Source organism: Primulina eburnea, chromosome 16 (genome assembly GCF_022965805.1).
Source record: "Primulina eburnea isolate SZY01 chromosome 16, ASM2296580v1, whole genome shotgun sequence".
Lineage (NCBI taxonomy): Eukaryota > Viridiplantae > Streptophyta > Magnoliopsida > Lamiales > Gesneriaceae > Primulina > Primulina eburnea.
Window position 1 is genome coordinate 5341772 of NC_133116.1, and position 22060 is coordinate 5363831.

Genomic DNA, 22060 nt, shown 5'->3' on the forward strand with positions numbered 1-22060 from the left:
ATATTCCGTATAACAGTTCAAGCATCACATATCAATCACTCTCATAACATGAATAATTGTCGTACCCAACAATTTTCCTCACGATAATTGCACTTCTTGTAATTTATGGAATCAAACACTAGACCCGTAATCTAATACTAATTAATATAATTCAATTATTTCTCATTTTACCAAAAATTTGTAGCTAGTTGTGACAATGCAATTTCAGTCTTTTAAATTGTGTGAAAAATCAAATGTCATGTGTCATGTATTATGTGTCAATCGTTCTTCTAACAGAGACAATTATTACACATCAAGTAGATATTTCGCTTAAGCCTATTGATTTTTTTCTATGGAGTATGGAAAAATAAAAAATCTGGTTAATTTCAATAAGTTTTGTAACTATAAAAAAATAATTAATTAATTAATTAATTACAGGAATAGCTTCTTCAAACATAGTTGGTGCACAATTTCCTAACGAATCGATAGATACGTCCATTCAACAATTGCGTATATCACAGAGTGATTATTATTATTATTATTATTATTATTATTATTATTTGAGACCCCCACCCCCCCCCCCCCCCCCCCATTAATTCTAACTAACTAATTTTTTGAAATAATCGAAAGAAATTAGCATATCTTTGACTTATATTATCATCGTAGTAGTTAGTAATCAAGGCAAAAACTCATGTGAGACGGTCTTACGGGTCGTATTTTGTGAAACAGATATTTTATTTGTGTCATTCATAAAAAAAGATTACTTTTTATGCTAAAAGTATTATTTTTTATTGTGAATATCGGTAGGATTGATTCGTTTCACAGATAAAAATTCGTGAAACCATATCATAAGTGACCTACTCTAATATCAAATAATCCCGAGCGCAACACCTTTTTACCACAAGGTTGATCGAGATTCGGGACATGATGTTGCGATTCTGTGAACATAAAAAATTCCATATATTGGAGTCAGATGGCAAATTTTTTTAAAAAAAAATTGGTTGGTTTCCTAAACCTTTTGAACGAAAATTAATTAATTTATCATAGGAATATATTTTTTACCATTTTTACATGTAGCAAAAGTAAAAAATTAACATTAATTAAAACGTAACACGTGAGATCCGTTATCCATATAAACTTTATTGGAATGAACGACAGTGTCCACTTTGTTCTACAATTTCTGCAGATATTTGTGTAACGAAAATTATATTTCTTTCGTCTATATTTGCTTGTTTTTTTTATAAAAAACATTTCAAAAAGATTATCAGAAGAGCAAAATTTACTAACAATCTTCATTCTTATTTAATTCATTCCCTGAATAGTTATATGTTTTCAAAAATTTAGATTATAGATAAAACTGAACTATATATTTGAGATATTCGAAATAATAAATTGCATCGTGAAACAACGATTTTCGCTCTCATGGGAGTAACCTAATTGGTAGGCATTTACCAAAGTAAATTATAGCATTAAAAAAAGGTGCTCAAATCCTGCTCGACACAAATGGCGGGGTATGTTTTTTATATCATATTTTTAAAATGTATCACTGTATTTTTTTAGAGTTTTGTTACATTTACAATCAGATTTGTGTAACAGTTTTTACGGCATATAAAGCTCGATACAAACGTTGTATCTATCTAAATCTAATAAAAATAAATTCAATACAAAATCTCTTGATATAAAAATAAGATATTACGATATAATTGTTGTAAATATCGTTTTTACGATATACTTGTCATACTTATAGGTTTATTCATATTTTGAGTAACAATTGAAAAACCCTATCTTTAATCTTTACGTCTTAAACGCAATGAAATTCCATAGGAGGTTGGGCTTACTGAAAAAAGAGCAAGCCAATATGTTGAAGCCCATAGTCTTGATTGGGCTGACTCAAAAAAGCCCAACTCAACTAATTGGTCTATAATCACCTCCAAACAAAATTATTGAAGTACCAAGACAAAGTCTTTGTACCCCACTTTATGTACCCTTCTTACATCACATTACATAGATTATATATTACACATCGACAAAAATCGAATGAAAATTATAAATAAGAAACGATCGATCTTTCATATCTTCCTAGTATCCGTTGTTTTCGGCTAGGCTGGGTATCTAATCTCATTCGCACCCATAGCTTCGTCTCTCAATGTCAATATCGACCTAACATTCGTGTTTTTTACATTTTATACGCATTTCACCGATTCATCGAAAATTCTCTATGCCCGTACCTACACATGATAATTCTCACAATTTCCTAAAGTAACATGGCTAGTGTCCATCAATTTACGTATAAAATATGAGAATACCGACAAATATGAAGCAAAATTTTACAGTGAAACAGGCGCTTCTTTAATTTTTAGTTCACAAACTTTTGCACGCCATAGGAATCTCCTAATAAAACAATATGGATTTGTGATATCTGTGTGCCAACACTCAAAATGGCGCCATATTAACAGCCAATGGACCACCTTTTTTATAAAATAATTTATATAGTATTTATGATCATTATAGGTTAATTTAATATTAGTTCAGACAACTCAATTTTAAAAATTAAAAAATCTCATATTTTGAAATTTTACTATGGTGTCAAAATCAGGCACGACCCACCAACCCGACACGATTCAACTCGAAAAAAATCAGGTTGAGTTTAGGGTTTTTAGGTTCAGGTCAGATCGGGTTGGACCCGATAGCTAACCCGAATAAAATGATCGGGTTGGTTGATCTGAAAATTATAATTTTTTAAAATATATGTATATATAATTAATAAATAGTGTCTACATTTTTATAGATGGTATGTCTGAAAAATTTATTATATATTTATATTATAAATTTTCATAATTTAAGTTGAACACTTTTTTTTTATTTTGTAAACAATTTTTTATTTGATTTAGTAAATATATATTATTTATTTATAATTAGACTTTCAAATTTAAATCATATACACGAAGGATGTTTTGTTATTATGTGTTTAAATTATAATATTATTTTTTTGAATTTTATTTAATTTTCTTTTTAAAAAATTCAGAATCGAGTTAATCGGGTTAATTGAATTGGTGGTTCGGGTTGTGAGATTTTTGAGTAGTGTTATTTGTTCGATTCGACCTGACTCACCCGAATTGACACCCGTGAATTTTACCTAAAAGAGATTAATAATTCTAGCTCTAGGTTGAATACATGTGCCAAAACCATGTTGACAGCAATCGTGCATGGTTTGTTTTTGGCAGTCCAAGACCACAGAGCTGACGTGTTTCCATATATGCCAAATCATCATTGTCTTTTCCATTTATGTTGATTATAATTTATACCCAAACCCCTCCTGATTAATGACATAACGTAATTATTTTTCAAAAATTATATTTAATTTAATTTCTTTTATTGAATCTAATAAAGTTTTTTAATATATAATTGTGGTTTTAGTAACACTAATACACTGATGTGTTTGTACAAGATTTTTTTATAATTCATTTTATTTATATTTAAATAAAAATCAAAATATAATTATAAAAAATAGTGAGAGATTATACTACAATTTTGATACATCAATTAAAAACATAAATAAGAAAAAAAAAAAAAAGAAAAAAATAATTAAAGTAGGAATTGAACCTACAAATGCTTAGGAAACAAAAATTCAATTTGTTTAGCTATATGTGATTTGTATTAAAGTTTTAAAATTTTATTAAAATATATTATTAAAACAGATCATGACATCAAAAGTTAGTTATTTTATGTGTCTCAAACTTAATAATATAGTATATATAATCATAATTGCTGCATAATTAAAAAATTTCATTTTTCTCTTATTTTTCTTTTATGGTAATCTAACTCTTTTTTTTCTCTTTATTTCGACCATTTTAAATTAATTTTCACTCATCTTTTGAATAAATTTCAATTGATCATCAATAACATTTGAATTCAATTGAACGCATGAAGCATTTTGTTCATTAAGAAATTGATGTACAATAGCTCTTCTTTGTCTACTCTCCTCCTCCATAGTATACAAAATAGGTACTTCTCCTCCACATAATGATTCAGCTTCCACTGTATATCGTTTAACATCATTCGACTCACCAACTAGTAGAATATTAATCATCAATAACTTTATTAACCACAACCTCCAATTCATGTTCCGCTACAACATCAATTCCAAGTTCAAGTTCAACTTCATATTTAGGTTCAACTACACCCTCAACCTCAAACTCAGATTCCACTACAACTTCAACCTCAATTTACAATTCAAGCTCAACAGACGACTCTACTACTGTCACCCCGTTACGTGGACATTGGCTAATACCATGACCAACTGTTAAACACTAAAAACATATAATATCAAGTATGAACAGTATGAGATGTTGACTACGCTTTCGAGTGCGTTTGCTAAACACCAACAACATATAATATCAACATTGGTTAAGATCTGGACAACACAACCTTTTATTTGTTTCATCGAATCGCGGGCGTAACTCTATATTCGGGTGAGCTTACTTTTCATGGTTGAAGAATGCATCATTTGGTATCACCACATTGTTAAAATAGAAAACTAAATCTTTAAGGTTATGTCGGAGCGAAGGATTTGGATTTGAAGAATTATATGAATTGAGTTCAGATGAATTTGAAATCTATAACAATTACTCGAAAAATAATTAGTTTGATATTTGAAAGTCATTGTCAAGTGATTTTTTATTATTGATTTGATCCATCCAGTCCAAATATAACCTAAAAATTTGATTATAGATTTGAATAGAATCGAGTAACTTGCAAAAATAAAAATGTAATTATCTATCACTACACAAATTATAAGGAAAATAAATTATATTGAGGAGAAAAAAATCACATCCCGTTGATTACTCCCACTCATTTATGCGATAAATACAACTAATAAAAAATAAATAGTAATGACTATAATTAAACCACCCTCAATTAAATAAGGAAAATTAGAGATTTTAAAAATAGAGGGTATTTATGTAATTACGTCCACATGCAATAATAAATAAATACAGATTCAGCTCTACAGAGAGAACTAGTGCCACTGGTTTACTTTAGTCTGGCTGAAACTACGAGGAGCAAAACGACAATGGTGACTGAGTGCGTTGTATCATAAGAAACGGAGAGATTTGTTGGATTTCCCGCGGCTGAAATGAGACCGGACAAGATTCAGGGAGGCGGGTGCGTGGCGATTCGGATGCTTACTCACTCATCCTCGTTTTCCAAATGCAATCCTTCTCATTCAGGTGTTCACTAGAGTTATTTTTTCCTTTGTTGTGATTGAATCATGTCTACGTTGACGTGTTGTGTTACGGTAGGAGGATCATTTGAGACTTTTTTTTTATATAGGTTTTGAGTAGATGCTGTGATATTTGTTGAATTTGGCTTTTATGTAGTTTTTAACTGGTAGTTTCGCTGTTTTCGGAGTAATGCTGCTTGTTCCAGATATTTTTGGGTTACTTGATCGATCGAAGATTCCTGTCCGTCAGTTTGCTTAAGTTGATGTATGGTTTGAGATTTTTTCCTTTTGGTTCTCGATTGTAACATTTTACTTCGTTAGAAGTGAACATAGGAAACATTTTTAAAAAAAATGGTCTTTTCATGTTTATTTGAAAATCCTCAAGTATACTTGGAGAAATAACTATGTGGTAATTAACGGCCGCCATTCTATCTCCATTTGCTCAAACAATGCGGAGATTGGTTGATGATGCCCAATTCTCATGCTTCTTCGAACATAGGTGATGATGGTATATGAACTGGATGGTCGACAAGATCTAAGAAGGAAACTCATAGGTGGCTATGGGAAAGATGTGAAATATATAAGTCTGCCTGTACAATATTTAGGGATTTTATGGGCAGTCCAGTTTGTTCTATCATGATTCATGAAGAATATATTATGAGAATAATGTTACAAGGAAATTATTATTTAGATTAGAAGACAGAAGGATTTGAACTTTGATCGCTTTCTACCTTCTGTATAATGTTTTTAAGCATTTTCTCACTGTGCCATTTATGTGCATTTTTGGGATAAACATTTACTGCTTTGACTTCAGATGTTGCATCTTGTGGCACACCAGTGTGGATGGGTAAAGGCCTCACCTGTGTTTGCTTCAAGCGCAAGGCAAGCTGTTCGCGCATATGCATTAACTTGAGCCCCATACAGGTAAGATCTGTATTATGTTGATGTAAGGCATCTCCTATGCAATGTTGATGCCCTTTAGATTGTAAATAATCTTCCTAACAAATTAATGATAATAACAAAAGATCAGAAGCTCGATGTGCACAAAAGCGAGTGTGATGGAAGCATATAGCATCTGTTAATCTTTTGTCATTTTGTTAATCGGTTAGGATTGTTTTTTAGAACTGTGTAACAAATCTATTCCAGGTGTCCTTTATTATTAGTTGCACTTGTGTATAGGTACTTGTAAAAGGATTTACCTCATTATTAATGAAAGTCATAATTTTCATCACTCTCAAAGTCCTCTTAACTTAACACACAGTATCAAGTGGCATGACAGTGTTATTTATTTATTTCTTTAATGTTTAAGATGATTATCTTCCCTCAAATTACTTCAATTGCCAGGAGGAGAGACTAAGAAGATTAAGACGCCGGACTAAAGTTTACTTTGATGCGTCCAGGCCAGAACATCAGGTGAGATTGAAGGACACAGTTGTGTAACCTTGCATCTTTAACAATTTTATAAATCTGCATCTGCCCCCTTTTGCACACATCCATAGTGTATTGTATGTATTGGTTGAGTGGTATCTGAATTTGCAATCCAAGAACTTGCCCAAGTTTCTTGTTTCTCTTTCAAATTATCCCTTCAAATTTGCTCACATCACAGGAAGCTTTAAGGGCATTATGGTCAGCTACATACCCTGGAAAGCAACTACAGAGTTTGATTTCTGACCAGTGGAAAGATATGGGATGGCAGGGGAAAGATCCATCTACAGACTTCAGGTATTCTTTGGTTCCAACTTCCATATTTGCTAAATAGCTCATTTCGCCTCTCCTTGTGCTTGCCTTTCTCATGGACATTGAATGTGCCTCTGTTAAATAGGGGTGCTGGCTTCATTTCTTTGGAAAACTTGCTGTTCTTTGCCAAAACATTTTCGGTAAGATTCAAGTTGTTCTGTTCTTATGGAAATTAATATGGTATCACGCGATTTATCTTCTTGAAGTTGCTATCGCATGATGCAGTATATAAAAATGTCACAAATCATCGTTTTATGCCACAGACATCTTTTCAGCGTCTCTTAAGGAAGCAGACAGGCAAGAGAGCAGTTTGGGAATATCCATTTGCAGTTGCTGGAATAAATATAACATTTATGCTCATGCAAATGCTCGATCTGAATTCCAGTACGTAAAATTCCCACATAATTCACAAAGAATTTTCGATTGTATGCATTCCCTTCCTATCTATGGCTGATTTGAGGTCAACTATATGCAGCCAAGCCTGGAACGTTTATCAGAGCAATTTTTCTGCAAATGTTAGCAGGTGAAGCAATCATATATAACCATTTCTCTTGGTGTATGTCGAAACAAAGATAATCAAACATATGGGGGACAAGGCGTGTTCAAGATATAATTTTTAATCAAATTCATTGCACATGATCAAATTGGTTTATTTTGATCATATTTTTATACTTTGCTCACTGGTGTTGATGTGTTTCTATGCCTTGAGAAAATGAAAGTTTTAACTTCAAAATTTAAAATCTTGATCCTTTTTGCAGAGAATGAGTGGGCATTTGATCTACTATACTGTGTAGCTTTCGTGATAATGGACAACTTGTGGCTCCAAAAAAACGCAACATACATGGACTTCAATGTAAGCAATCTCTCTCTCTCTCTCTCTCTCTCTCTCTCTCTCTCTCTCTCTCTCTTAAAAACATGCCCTATATAATATTCAACTACTGAAACATGAATGTTCCTTAAAATATATTTCGTTTAGCTCGAAACTTTACAATATCGTTCACCCTTTAAATGAAACTTCATCTTTGAGAGTGTTTATATGCATGCGTTAAACAGGATATTTTAAAATCGACCCGGTATCAATTGGAGAAAGAACTGCTGATGGACGACGTTACATGGATAGAGGACATGCCTTCCTACAGCCTTCTGCACTGAATTTTAGCTGATCTTTAACATCTGCTGACACAGATTTGGAAAATTGAGTTTTTATTATGGTTAGATACTTCAATCTTGTGTAGCTTAACATTTTCTTTTCATGTTCTTGGATTTATAGAAGTAGGTGTCTGTCAAGTTTTACTTGTGCATATGGAAACTAGCATCAACTGCGTTCAATAAATTAGGACAATGTCAATTTTATCAAGTTCTATATTTGTATAAGCTATGGTGAGTTTGTTATATATAATGGTTAATGAGATCCTAAGATGAAGATATTGTCCCCAATATAGATCAAATGGTATTAAATTATCCAAATATATAAAAGTTTATACTTGACCTCACATAAAATATTTTTTAATCCAATTGTGATCATTTGATTTATCAATAAATTTTATCATGATTGTACTTTGAACATAAAAAACTGTCACTTTTTATGGGTTTTTAAGTTCCACTGGATGGGACTTTTGGTAAATCAACGAGTGAGTTGTCACATCACGGAGAGTTGACTAATCCAAATCCAAATCCAAATCCAAATCCAAAAATTTTAAGGTTGTCGTTTTTATTTCTTTTTTATAACTCGTATTCTAACTAAATATTTTTTTCTGAGTTTCTCATAACATAAAATAAAATATCAAAGGAGATTCCAAAGCTTTCAGATCATTTGTCATAAAAGAACACGCTCCTGCTGGCAATCTCATTATGGAATTTTTCTTCAGAGATTTGTAAAGAAAACACTTAATAAGTTAGAATATTAGAGAGTACTTATTATTTTGAAGTTCGACTGCGTCTCTTCACAAAAATGAGTTTTATAAATATTTTTCCAAATTTCTTCGACCAAAATGCAAAGAAATTTCTCTGAAATGCAGCATTCGTTATCATCAAAGTCAACTACCATGCAGCTCTATATAAGCATCATCCCCCCATTCCCCCTTCACACACGAACACGATGGATCATGTGTTCCAATTCCTCCTCTTGTTCTTCATTTACGTCACATTATCAAATGCTGCAGGTATATTTTATCTTCTTCTTTTGTTTTGTTTATAACGGGAACTTCATTTCTATTTGATACCCATTTTTTTAGCTGCAGTCACTGTTTGTATGCACATTTTGAACCCATTGCATGTGCATCCGAAGATCTTCATTTTTACGAATTTAAATACGAATCTGTCAACCTAAAATTTGTTAACATCTCTCCCCCGATTGGAGCAAGTAGGAAACGAGATGGACGATCTCATACGATTTCTCCTCTTCCCAACTCCCATATCCGCCCCCTGTACAAAATTTCTGATTACATCCTCTGATTTGTGCAGATATACTACAAAACCCGGATTTCGAAATCCCTCCAATGAATATAACCGAAAACGCGACTTCCCAGTTATTGCTCCTCCACAACAAACAAAACCCAATTCCAGGATGGTCGTTCGATGGAACAGTGTGGTATGTAACTCCAGCTGCCAATTTATCTTTGCCAGGAAATGGCCACGCGATTCAATTAGGAGAAAATGGTCGAATCAACCAAACGTTCAAAGGGACTAATGATTACTCGGATTATATTCTCACTTTCACTCTGGCTGCTCAAAACGAGAATTGTTTCAACAACTTTACGGCCGTTAATGTTTCGGTTCTTGATCCTGAATACGATGATGATAGATCACGAGTCTTCTCTTTGGAGAGGAATTTGAGCAGACAGTTGTGGATTAGCTATGGTTTTCATTTGGGATCGTTGGGACGTAAAACGGAATCCATGAATCTCGCGATCACGAGTGTGGCACAAAATTTGGAGCAAAATGTTACTTGTTGGCCCGTTGTGGATAACTTTATTGTGAAGACAAATCGAATGCCCATATGGTACGGAGGTATGTAGCCTTTTTTTTCCTTTGTGTAAATATATATATTTATACACATATTGTTGGAAATTTTAATAAAATTTAGAGGTTGAATAAAAAAATATTTCTCGTTAATGACAAAAATTTACGTGAGACGATCTCACGGGTCGTAGTTGTGAGACAGATATCTTATTTGGGTCATCCATGAAAAAAATATTATTTTTTATGCTAAGAGTATTACTTTTTTGTTGAATATGGACAGAGTTCCCGTCTCACAGATAAGGATCCGTGAGACGGTCTCACATGAGACTCACTCCTTGTTAATATGGGAGTGTCTTTAAGATCTCCACATTCTTGAGTTAATTGAAGAGTTTTGGTTTTTCATATTTTTGAGTTAATGGGAAGATTAATTAACTTTTTGTGTGCATTTTAATGATTATAAATAGTGTGTTCCTTTCTTCATTTCATACACATGAAATTTTATCTCTTTCCAGCGCTCTTTTGCATTACATATTGTTATCTTTCCATTTGGTCTCCGTTAAAATCTCGGTAATAAAGTAAAGGTACGTTTCAGTTCGTCGTAGTAGTGCCTCGTTCTAACTCACAGTTGGTTGTTCCGTTGTATCTTGAGAAACAGACGTCCAAGATGATCCTCGAAGTACATACAAGAGGGGACGAATCTAATTTAAGAAAACTGTAAATACTACATGCCTCTGTTTGATTTTGCTTTCTTTTACATGATAGTCATACTGTAAACATCACACTTTTTCGGTTATTACTTTATCGCTACAAATTGGTTTCTACGTACTATTTTTAGTAATTTTTCTAAGACATATATATGTAATTGCGGGGTAGGCCGGTTAATTTTGATACCTCTGACATATATGTATGTTAGCTATCCAAATTATGATGGGAAGTCACATAATAATAGAAAATATCCTACATTTCCTATAGCACACTTCGAGTATTTATACGTGTCCGATATATTTTCGTTTTCTTCGTGTTGTATTAAATCGATGGATATCAACTATATTTTTCGTTATTTTGACAAGTAAAATCATAACTTCCAGTCTATGTAACATTTCATATTAATTATGATAAAATTTTAAGCATAACTGATGACGGTGTTATTTGAAATTTATTTTACTTTGTATTACTAGTGTGTAAATAAGCAATATGTTAATTTGAGATTTAATATATTTGTTATTATTAAAACTAAACTAAAATAAAAATTTACGAATTTTAAATATATCATTTTGTTAAGAGTTGACAACTATAAGTTGAGAAATTCTATTTGAAAGATATGGAAATTAAGGCATACATATCTTTATTCTTAGGCGACAGCTATTTATTTTCGAGGTTATTTTTATGATACTATGTGAGTTTTACTCTATGTGTATTTTTATATAAGATGTTCATATGAGTATTTGAATTCAAAACAAAAATATATTTAAAATCTATAATAAACATTTTATATCAATCATATCGCAGGTAACGTGATAGCAAATGGAGATTTTGAGATTGGGCCAGCAGTCATCAAGAACTCCTCAGAGGGAATTCTTTTAAATGAAGAATCAAGCTCATACCCTAGCCCACTCCAACAATGGAAAATCCTCGGAACCGTAAAATACATCGATTCTAAACACTTCAAAGTCCCCCGAGGCAAAGCAGCAATTGAGCTATTTTCTGGTTATCCATCTGGCATCCAAGCAGATATCTTTTTGCCTAATGGGAAAAACTTACACTTTGAACTTCACTCTAGGTGATGCTGATGATTCCTGTGTAGGAGATTTATTGGTATTCTTACAAGTGGGGAATGATGTAAGGAATTACACAGTCCAAAGTAATGGGACGGGATCGGCTAATTCCAGACATTCTGTCAGTTTTAGTATTGCATCCGAATTTCCCAGGGATACTTCTATAGCGTTCTATAGATTCGATGAGACGTGGGCGAGCGATGGTGTACTGTGTGGTCCTGTCCTAGACAACATAAGTCTGTATGCGCTGTATTCGAATTCGAGTTCGAGTTCAACTGAAGATGGAACTTTGGTATGGTGGTGTGATTTTTAGTTTGGTACTTCTTGGTATGACGACTCTTGTGTAAGGATGGTGAAATGGGATTTGAATGCTATTCGGTTATTTTACTCGTAATGACGAAGGATGGACTAAAAGGTTAGGATGTTTGGTATTGATTGTTGAACTTTAAAGCTATGTATCATGTAGAAAATTACACGTGGTTAAACAATAACATGTTTGGTTTGATGGATCAAATTTGAGATAAAATAGTAAATTACAGCTTTGTCATCTTTAAATGATCATGGAACATAAATAAAATGAATATACAAAAATACCGATGATATCATCTCGTAAGTCAAATTTATGAAACCCATGAAAATATATTATTGTTATACTAAAAATATTATTTTTCACTATAGACATAAACCAGATCGATTCGTGAGACTAAACATTTGATGGGATTAGAAGGGTAATCATATCAAGAAAATCAAATGCCACATAATTTTTACACAAATTTTATGTGAAATTTATTTATGCTTTACTAGAACATATATTGTCTCGCTTAACTGTATTCAAACGGTATGATTATGCTTATAAATATATTCAAACTTGTTGGACAGGTTTTTAATTATTTTTCTATGTTTTATAATTATTTCAAGGAACAACGAAAACTTTTGAAAGCATAAATAATTATTTCTATGTTATCAACCATTCTTCCATGTATTTTCCAAATACTCGCAATACTAATTTGCACGTCAGAAAGCATGTAGAGATACTCATTTTTCAAACATTTATTAAAAAATATGATAATCTTAATTTTTTTTAAAATCAAAATATATAAAGATTTTGGAAAAATTGTTAATTTTACTCTAAAAAAATATTGACATTTCAATTAAAATAAAAAAATTTCCCAAAACCAGAAAACTCAGGCGGCCCGCCATTATCAACATCGGATACCCCTAAATTCAAATCACATTATCGGGGACAAGGCTGGTCCTTGGGTACGTCTCTCTGTCTGCTACTGCGGGGGGCTTGTAATAAATATATATTGCTGCGGTTCCACTTGTCACTGCACAATTGGAGCTTAATATTTTCAGATTAAAATAGTATAAGATTAATTTCCCAATGCTCCTATTAAACATGCTGTAAGCAACAAAATTATTCAAAATCTAATTTTGGGCAGAGATTTATCTGACGGAAGAATCTTAATTTGTTATAAATTTGTCAAGAACACTAAATCATATATTATCGTAATAATTTAAGATTGTTATGGCTTTCCACTCTGTAAAACTCAAATTTAGGCTAATGTTTTTTCCGAATCGTTGACTTAGTTTACATAAATTGAGTTCGAATAAGAACTTAAAAGAAGATTCAATTGATTGACAAAGACATGATAAGTAATTATATTAGTTCTTAATCGTACTCGATTCATTGGTAATCTTATTAAATATAATTTAGGAATTCGATTATGACATTGAATATTTTTGGAACTCATATAAATAATGTTAGTGATCGACAACATCAACAAGTTCATGTTGGAATTGTTGTAATTAATAAATTGAAATTAAATAACGAAAATCAAGAAAAACTTGTAAAAGAAAACAACGCAAAAGAGCTCCAAAAGCTGATTTTGAACTGGGCAGCAAGCGAGGCATTAGAGCATCCAAAAGGGGACGCCCCAATGTCCGGTTTATTTCATGCTTTCTATGTGTGGGTATTGTCTTCATGATAGGATGGATGGCCAAGATTTGTCATGCATATATAGGACCCACTTTTTCTTTTTGAAACTGTATGTGTGGCAAGATCTTACCCGTCGAAATGAATTAAGGATAGAGTACACATAGATAGGATCTCATCTACCCAATGTCCCTAGTGCTGCCTGGAACATGGCAGGGTGCGCTTCTAGTCTTGTTTTCACGAATATGTGTGAGTTTTGAATGGAATGTTTGTTATTTTTTTCGTTCCAAAAGGTTTCTTTTAATAAAAACTTCAAATATTTTGATCTTAAGACACACCCACATGATGAAAAAACGTCCTTACACACAAACAACATTAAATAAGAGAATCTGGGTTGTCATTTAAAAAAAATTAAATTAAATATCAGTGAGGTATCGTATATTTAATTTAATACGGGCATATAAAGGGAATGATATGTATGGAACTTCAAACCAATCCAAAACCTACTTATTGCTGACGTCGCTATTAAATTGGAAGCGCATGTGAGGTACACGCGCGATTATTTTATTTTATTTTATTTGTCCATCCATGAATTCGAAGACATAAATCGTGAATTTAGCCAAAGGGAACATAAATGTATATTTCTCACTGAAAACAATACACAGTATTTGTAATTTTATCTCAGTTTTCTTCAAAAGGAATTTCCACCCCTTTCCATTTTCCCTCTCATTTTTTTCATTTCCCAATCTTCGGAGGGAAAAAGGAAAAAAATCAGTACTCTTCCAATATTTTGAATTAAACCCTGGTACTTCTTCAATCTTCGACTTCCACCTCATTAGCTTGTTGTGCTGCTTCGAAGGAGCTGCGATTTTGTTGATCTTTTTTCAACTTTCAGTTCCAGGTACGAGCTGTTATTTGTTTCTTCTGAGTTAATTGGCATTGAATTAAGTTCAAATCTGCTATTGATACGTTGCTATGCTGGTTTATGTGTTGTTCTTAGGGTTTCGGAGAATTTTGAGTTTAGGATTCGACGCATTTTGCTGGAGAATCCGCTCATATTTTATTTTTTATGTTGTTTTTGTTTGTTTGTTGGTCTGATGATTAGTATAATCAATTGCTGGGTGAATAGATTGTGTTGTGAAGTTCTAGTGTTTTTATCTTATTGCGTGTTTCTCGATCCAATTATCTATAATTTATGCTTTTATTGTTATGGATTAATTCAATTGAGCATTTTCGTGTTTCGTGCTTGCTTATAGAATTGCCTATTTCTGGTTTGCCAACCATGGATGTGTTTTGCACTCGTATCTTTTGGCCACACTCAGTCGAGCTATGAATAATTGCCATGCTTTGTTTTTGCCTACATTTTCAGATTCTGCTCAGTAGAATGAAATTTTTTGCTAATCAGTATTGCTTTATGGATATTGATGGCTCCTTTCCTTTCCAGATTTGGTTCTAAGACTTGAGTAATTCACTCCTGAAGAGTTGAACTAAGATTTGGTGAATTAATATCTAGGTTGATCGGTTCATTTAAATTCATCGCTTTTATCTTGAAGCTGGGAGTCTGGTTCGAATCCCTTTATGCGAGATGCAGACAAGGAAAAAAGTAGCTGGAAGAAATTCTCAAGACCTACCCAGTCCTAGGGTTTCAAGACTACAAAAAAAACTGGTGGGAAATGTTCAAGTTCAAGCAAAGAAAGTTACTGAGCTAATCACGTCTTCTGCTAGGAAGAAAAAAGTTGGTGCGTATTTGAATTGCTTATCCAGCTATAGCCTTGTAACAGTCATTTTTTTCCTTGGATAAATCTCCTTGCATTAACTTCACCTTTACTATCAATGATGCCATCTTCTAGATTTCTCTTAATGACACATCATTTACTAATTAGTCATCACTTTAGAAAGATCTACTTTTTGGTGTGACTCAGATGGTTTGAATTTGCTGATGACGTGGTTTCTGTTACAATTTTTAAGTTGGTACACTTTCTAAAGCTGCTGAGGAGTCAGTCGGTGGAACAAATTTGGATACCAAATTCAGAGTGGCGGAGTTTGATGATTCAGATGTCTGTTTGAGCTATGATGCTGGGCCTGGATTTGACAGTTCTTGTATAGCTAATCAGGTAATCACATGCTTTGCAAATGCAACATATCTCGACATGTATTATGCTTCATCTACAGTGCTTCATACATATCATTACCTTCCGTTGGTATTTGCTAGATTGTACAGTAATTATCGAGAAATTCAACGTGTCAAATTACAGTGTTAAAGAAACAAGAAGCATATTAGGTGATATGAAATTTGATTCTTGTCATTTTTCAGGGCTTTGACAATGAGGCTACTAATTGTGTCATGGACACTATATTTTCTCCATCCTTTCATGTTGCAAGAAGTATTGGAGCGGAAATTTCAAGAGGAGGTAGTTTCAGATAATAACTGATTTCCTCATATTCTCTATGCATTTTTTTAATAAATATGGGCCTATTTTTATCTGGTGTACTCTATCTTAGTATATGGATTCAATTACCCTAATCTTTCTAGCAGACTTCTGCTCGTTTTTTCAGCATGGGAGCCAAAACATCGAGGAATGTGGGAATAAGAACACACAGATAGATTGCCCTGGTATGTAGTATTAGAATAGAAACCTATATTCTCATCCCCAATTTTTTTCATAAGTTTGTCTGCTGTATCATGCTATCATTGTAAATTTAGGCGGTGCCGGTCTGTCACCTGAAGTTTCGGCTATATATCTTTCCATGAAAAATTCCAACCTAGAATGTGTAGATGAGAATAATCAAGATCACATGTCGGTCGTTGTCTCACGAGATAATGAGGATGGTGAAGAATATGATGATTTTGACCCATACTTTTTCATCAAGAATCTACCAGACTTGTCTTCGGTGGTCCCAATGTTTAGGCATATGCTACTGCCTAAACAGACAAGAAGCTGTCCATCAACCTCTCTTGTTCTGGACTTGGATGGTAAAATGTTTACATAATTTCTCTCTTTTAGCCTTTTGTCTTTCATGTATGTGAGGGCTTTTCTGCGAGAAACCAATCATCTCACTCTAGGTCAGGGGTGTAAACGAATAGAGCGAGTTGATTCAAAAATATTTGATTCGTACTCGTATTTATCGAATTTGAGCCGAATTCAAAATGTTCTTTTTTGAGCCAAACTCAAGCCCAAATTATTTTGTTCGATAGTTCGCGAGCCGCGTTCGAGTCTTAATATTTTATTAATGTAATATAGTTATATATTAAATAAATAAATTTCGAGACTTTCCAGTACTTATTTTCCAACAATAGTTTGCAAACATGTTCGAATCTTTCGAGTTGAACTCGATCTCGAGCTTTAATTCGAACCGAATTGTTGCCAAAATTTTCGAACTTCGAATCGAGCTCGATTAGAACTAATACGAGCCGAATTCGAGCGTTATATTTTTTGTCATATCCAATTCGATTCAGCTCGTTTAACTCTGGGTTGGAGAAATTCTTTTGACGGGGGATCTTACTGATTTTTATGCAGGTTTCAATTAAAATTTACATTGTCTGAATCATTTAACGCTGTGGTTATTAGCAAAATCACACACATCAAGTTACTGCTCAAGTAATTGGGAACTCTGCAAGTGCTTTCTAAATCATTATTAGTATCTGCCATCTTTTAGTAGTTTTCGTTGTTTGAGCTTTATAGCATCCACCAATGCTACAAGTTGAATTGGTGAACACTTTTTGTGAGCAAGCAGTAATTCGTTTTTGTCTCTGTTTTTATCTCCTTCATTCTGTGAAGCAGTGCTGAATATACGACTACATTTTCCCTTCCCAAATTTCTTCTCATATGCCTGCTAGATCAATTGCTGCGTCTCTTTTGCTAGTATAGTAGTGACATGTTATCAAATGAAGATTTATTCTTGGCAGAGACATTGGTGCATTCTACGCTTGAGCCATGTGATGATGCTGATTTCACGTTCTCCGTTAATTTCAACTTAAAAGAGCACACAGTATATGTGCGATGCCGTCCTCATCTAAGGGAATTTCTGGAGAGAGTATCCAGACTTTTTGAGATCATCATCTTTACTGCCAGTCAAAGCATTTATGCCGAGCAACTTCTAAATGTCCTGGATCCCAAAGAGGAAAATCTTTCGACATCGTGTATATCGTGACTCTTGTGTTTTTGTTGATGGGAATTACCTCAAAGATCTATCTGTTCTTGGCCGTGACTTGGCACAAGTCATTATAATTGACAATTCTCCTCAGGTAATATCACTGTTCATTTTACTTCGGAAGCTTTCTGAATCAGTGCTAGCTTATGATAAAAGCCATTTCATTTTTCATCTTCTCGCTGAATTTTATATAATTTTGTAAATGGATGGAGATCATATGATGCAACCTTTCAACGAGTTGCAACGCATATGTTCCACAATTTTCTCAGTGGCATGATGAAAACTTTTTGATCCTGCTTTTCTAGAAAAGAATATTATATTCAGCACTTTCCCAGCGATGCTAACCAAACTTTGAGGTTTATCGAATTGGACATTGTTTTTTATTTCCATTCAGGCTTTTGGTTTCCAAGTGGATAATGGAATACCGATCGAAAGCTGGTTTGATGACCGATCTGACACTGAATTGCTATTGCTCCTGCCCTTTTTGGAAAGTTTAATCGGAGTTGAAGATGTAAGGCCCCTGATCGCTAAGAAATATAATCTCCAAGAGAAAATAGCAGCAGCAGTTTGCCCTTCAGATTATAACATAGGCGACCCATTTGAAAGATGATCCCCCATTTTCTCGTCAAAATTCTTGGACGACCATGAATTCTTATAAACCATTCTCTGAATCAGTTTGAATACCACAATTTGGTGTCGGAAGGGAAGGTCGAAAGCTACTTGGCATTTCACCCATGACATTGTTTGATCTCAGGCAATTTGAGAATCGCGATATCCAGATTATTGGCTTGTTTTCTATCTGACTGTGTAGGTAGATCGAGATTAGCTTAGTCTTGGAATTATAACAATTGTCAGGGCAAGTAATTAAGTTATTAAAAACCCAACGGTTTTCAAATGGAGCAGAATAACTATATTTACTCCTGGTTTGTCTCTCTGTTTTTTTTTAAAAATCAGGTTTGTGTTCTTTTCCGTTGATCATCAATTATTTTTTGCTGTTGTGACTTCAGTGCTTATTGTGGTTGAGTATGCTTCTTGTGTTGGTTAACGCTACTGAATTTGACCCAAATGTGAGGTATAACCAGGTGTATAACTAGGGGTGTAGTCGAATTTGGCTCAAAAAAAATGTTTGATCATTTTCAAGTTTATCTCGAAAAACCATTACTTGATTCAGCAATCCGTGTTCGAATACTTTACGAGTTTCTTCTGAATTAATATCTAGTGGTTATAACTTATTATTTTTATTTCGTATCATTTTTCGATTTTTAGGATGAAAGATCAGACGATAATAATAGTATAAAGAGGGAGCGAGTAAATTAATTTAGGAATTTAATTGATTTTCAAATATTATCTTTTAGTTATAGTCTGTTCATACAATCACGTGGAGTCAAATATCGACTAAAATATTCATGGTGTAAAGCAACAAAGAAAAATAGTGTTACGTTATGATGACGTAAAGCAATAAAGAAAAATAGTAAGAAAATGCGAGAGTTCACAAATATTCGAGCGTATCAAATTCTTCTACTTTTTTCCTCTGTTTTTCATTACATTATCTGCATTTGAGATTACTTTACCGGATTGAGTGTTTTTTATCCCCCACCAAGTTTTAAGTCTAAACCAATTTTTTAGAAACTACACCTAAGCACTACTAAATTTTTAAACCCAATTCAACATATACGATTATTTCTAACTCCTCTGTTTACCCTATGACAAGTAAGAGAATAGTTTAGCTCTCCAATTCTTGAGGCAGCACTTTAGCCCAAGTTTATCTCAAAATCAATTTCATATTCTACTAATAAAAAATTATAAACCCACTTTCTATGTTACTTGAAAACATCAGTAATTGAACATCTTAAAAAGACACCATTTCCACTAAAACATTTGAATATGGAAATCCATATTAGTAGATACTTTGTTTTTTTCTATTTATAATATGTTTATATTCTTTCTGTCTGATTGGATTTTTTTCATCCATTTCAAATTCGAATTGTCTCAAATCAAACATTTTTAATTTTGGAGATTTATGTGATTAGCTCTAAAAAAAAAAGATTCATCATCTTGATATGAGTAGTACATATCAAATCTTTTAAGTACTTATCGACTGCACAGTCTCATACATGAACAGTTTTGGAATCCCTCTACTTCCAGTGTTAGTTTGGTCCATCATGTTTTTTTCTCCTAGAAACTTTTCAGGAGCCGCTCATTGACTATGCAACCTTTTGACACTGGCAATCACTCATCGCTCTCTTTTCTCCGGGCCTATGTTGCAAATATATAATTTACTTTTCATATTTAATATTTTTTTTTCTAATCTTTTAATGAGGTGTTTTTATTTAATTTATTTTGTGATAAAAATGGGAAAAAAATCTTTTGGTATGAGAGTTTGGTTGGGGTTTTCGAAATAAATAATGGTCATCCACCGATTCATGCATAAAACAGAGTTTAAATCAGCTGCGGCCTCCTCTAGAATATTCTTCCTCCACTCGATTAAGAGTCCTTCATATCTTAAGACACGTGGCATTATATTAACCATTCATCATATCTTTGTGTAAATTACTTCGTACGCCTCCATTCACACTTCTTGGCCGACTGTGTAAGAAGTTTCCATTTCCCTAAGCATACGTTATTGTTCGTTCTCTCTTGTAGAAATTCTCGATTCGAGTTTTGCGATTTATATGGCTTCGTCTCAGGTAATTGTTATTTTTTTCTATGTTTAGTTTTTTATTTACTTCAAATTGTTTACGAATTTACATTTTTTCGGTTCTTTTGTTGCCAGGTTGATGTTGAGGTTGAGAGAAGTGATGCGGAATTGAAACACCTTGAATTTCTGAAGATTTTGGCGGTGCACGCCGTCGTGGTGGTGTCAAATCTGTACGACAACGCCAAACAGAACTCCGGTCCGCTCAAATCCACCGTTGAAACAGTGGAGAACGCCGTTACGGCCGTGGTTGATCCTGTGTACCAGAAAGTTAAGGGTGTTCCTGGTGATCTCCTTGTGTTTCTCGACAAGAAGGTAAAATATCTCATTTTTTTGTTTTATTGTTTTCGCTGGATTTGGAATTTTTATTTCTTGCAACTTTGTCTTTTCGAATACAATTTTGTAATCAGGATGATACCATGTTTATGCTCGTTGTTTCCCTTTTTGATTGACAAAAGTTTCCAGGATGTTCAAAGCTATTAAAAATATCCTCCAAGTAGTTTGTCATTTTGAAGGAAAAACTCGTCTTCCGATGTAATTAAGTTAGCCAAGTTAAAGTTTTGAATTACTGTAGTCAGGAGTTTCTTGTTTATCAAGTGATTGATGAACATCTTGATGAAGAGATTTGGCAAATTGGATAATTTAAGCTTTATTGCTTACTATTCCACAACCCTGTTTCGCTGGACCTCTTAGTAAGAAAACTAAAAACTTGTATCAATTATTTTTTTGAAAATTCATATTTCAGTCTCTTGAATTTAAGAAATCGCTTTATGACCTCATCTAGCCGCCTTCAATTAATCTCTCCTGTCCTCCCTCGATTGAAACCAAGTGTTTCTATATGTGGTCCAGTTTCATTTTGTATCCAGCCTCGAATGGATCCTCAAGAACTCAGATATAATCCTTGTTTCTTAGGTGGATGAGGCAGTCTACAAATTTGATGAGAATGCTCCACCCACAGCCAAGAAAGCTGTCTCTAAAGCTCGGAGAGTCGTGAAGAAGGCATCACTAATAGCACAAGACTTGGCAGAGGAAGCAAAAGTTGCTGGTCCATTTACTGCAATTTCCCATGCTGGTGTAATTTCAAAGCAAATAGCTGTGAACCAATTGGCTCTCTTTTGGTTCAAAGCTAACAAGTATCCTGCTCTGCATGGAGCATCTGAGGTTGCTGTTCCTGCAGCTGTGCACTGGTCGGAGAAGTACAACAATTTGGTTAAAGATATGGCAACACAAGGGTATAGTTTATTTAACTATATCCCATTGGTTCCTGTTGAAGAAATGGCGAAGGCTTATAAGCAGGTGGAGGAAGCTGCTGGTAAGAAGACAGATGCTGGCAGCACAAGCGGTAGTGAATCGGATGAGGAGTAGAGGGTTGGGATTTGTTTTCAAGATGCTTTATTATAAAACATCAGGTCTGGGTTTGGGAGGTTTTTGATCTTGTGGATTGAATGATTTGTGTAAATGATTTGGAATTGATACTTTTGTGTGTGTAGTTTTTTTTTTTTTTGGTGGTTTCTATACATTTTGTGGCTTGTTCAGCTTATGAAATTAGAAATTGATTAGTAAAGACAAAAATTGAGGAATCTACAACTACACAGACGATCTTT

General features: G+C 33.5%; 3 protein-coding genes across 3 annotated transcripts; all 3 read left to right on the plus strand.

Moving 5' to 3' along the window:
* Positions 1 to 5009: 5009 nt before the first annotated feature.
* On the plus strand, positions 5010 to 8322 carry LOC140816534 (uncharacterized). The gene is made up of 9 exons (XM_073175864.1): positions 5010 to 5207; positions 6015 to 6124; positions 6545 to 6613; positions 6807 to 6922; positions 7023 to 7077; positions 7201 to 7321; positions 7413 to 7460; positions 7696 to 7790; positions 7991 to 8322. Exons 1-9 carry the CDS (start codon positions 5114 to 5116, stop codon positions 8087 to 8089), a joined length of 807 nt encoding a protein of 268 aa, XP_073031965.1. The 5' UTR covers positions 5010 to 5113; the 3' UTR covers positions 8090 to 8322.
* A 500-nt stretch (positions 8323 to 8822) lies between these two features.
* LOC140817591 (protein BIIDXI-like) lies at positions 8823 to 12043 on the plus strand. Its single transcript, XM_073177362.1, has 3 exons — positions 8823 to 9099; positions 9401 to 9946; positions 11408 to 12043. Exons 1-3 carry the CDS (start codon positions 9036 to 9038, stop codon positions 11680 to 11682), a joined length of 885 nt encoding a protein of 294 aa, XP_073033463.1. The 5' UTR covers positions 8823 to 9035; the 3' UTR covers positions 11683 to 12043.
* A 2210-nt stretch (positions 12044 to 14253) lies between these two features.
* On the plus strand, positions 14254 to 21991 carry LOC140817336 (uncharacterized). The gene is given in 12 exon segments (XM_073176985.1): positions 14254 to 14510; positions 15054 to 15348; positions 15578 to 15723; positions 15924 to 16020; positions 16146 to 16223; positions 16314 to 16583; positions 17517 to 17722; positions 17724 to 17855; positions 18156 to 18366; positions 20357 to 20448; positions 20535 to 20771; positions 21369 to 21991. Coding segments are annotated over 11 exon segments (2076 nt in total). The 5' UTR covers positions 14254 to 14510; positions 15054 to 15194; the 3' UTR covers positions 21822 to 21991.
* Positions 21992 to 22060: the final 69 nt, after the last annotated feature.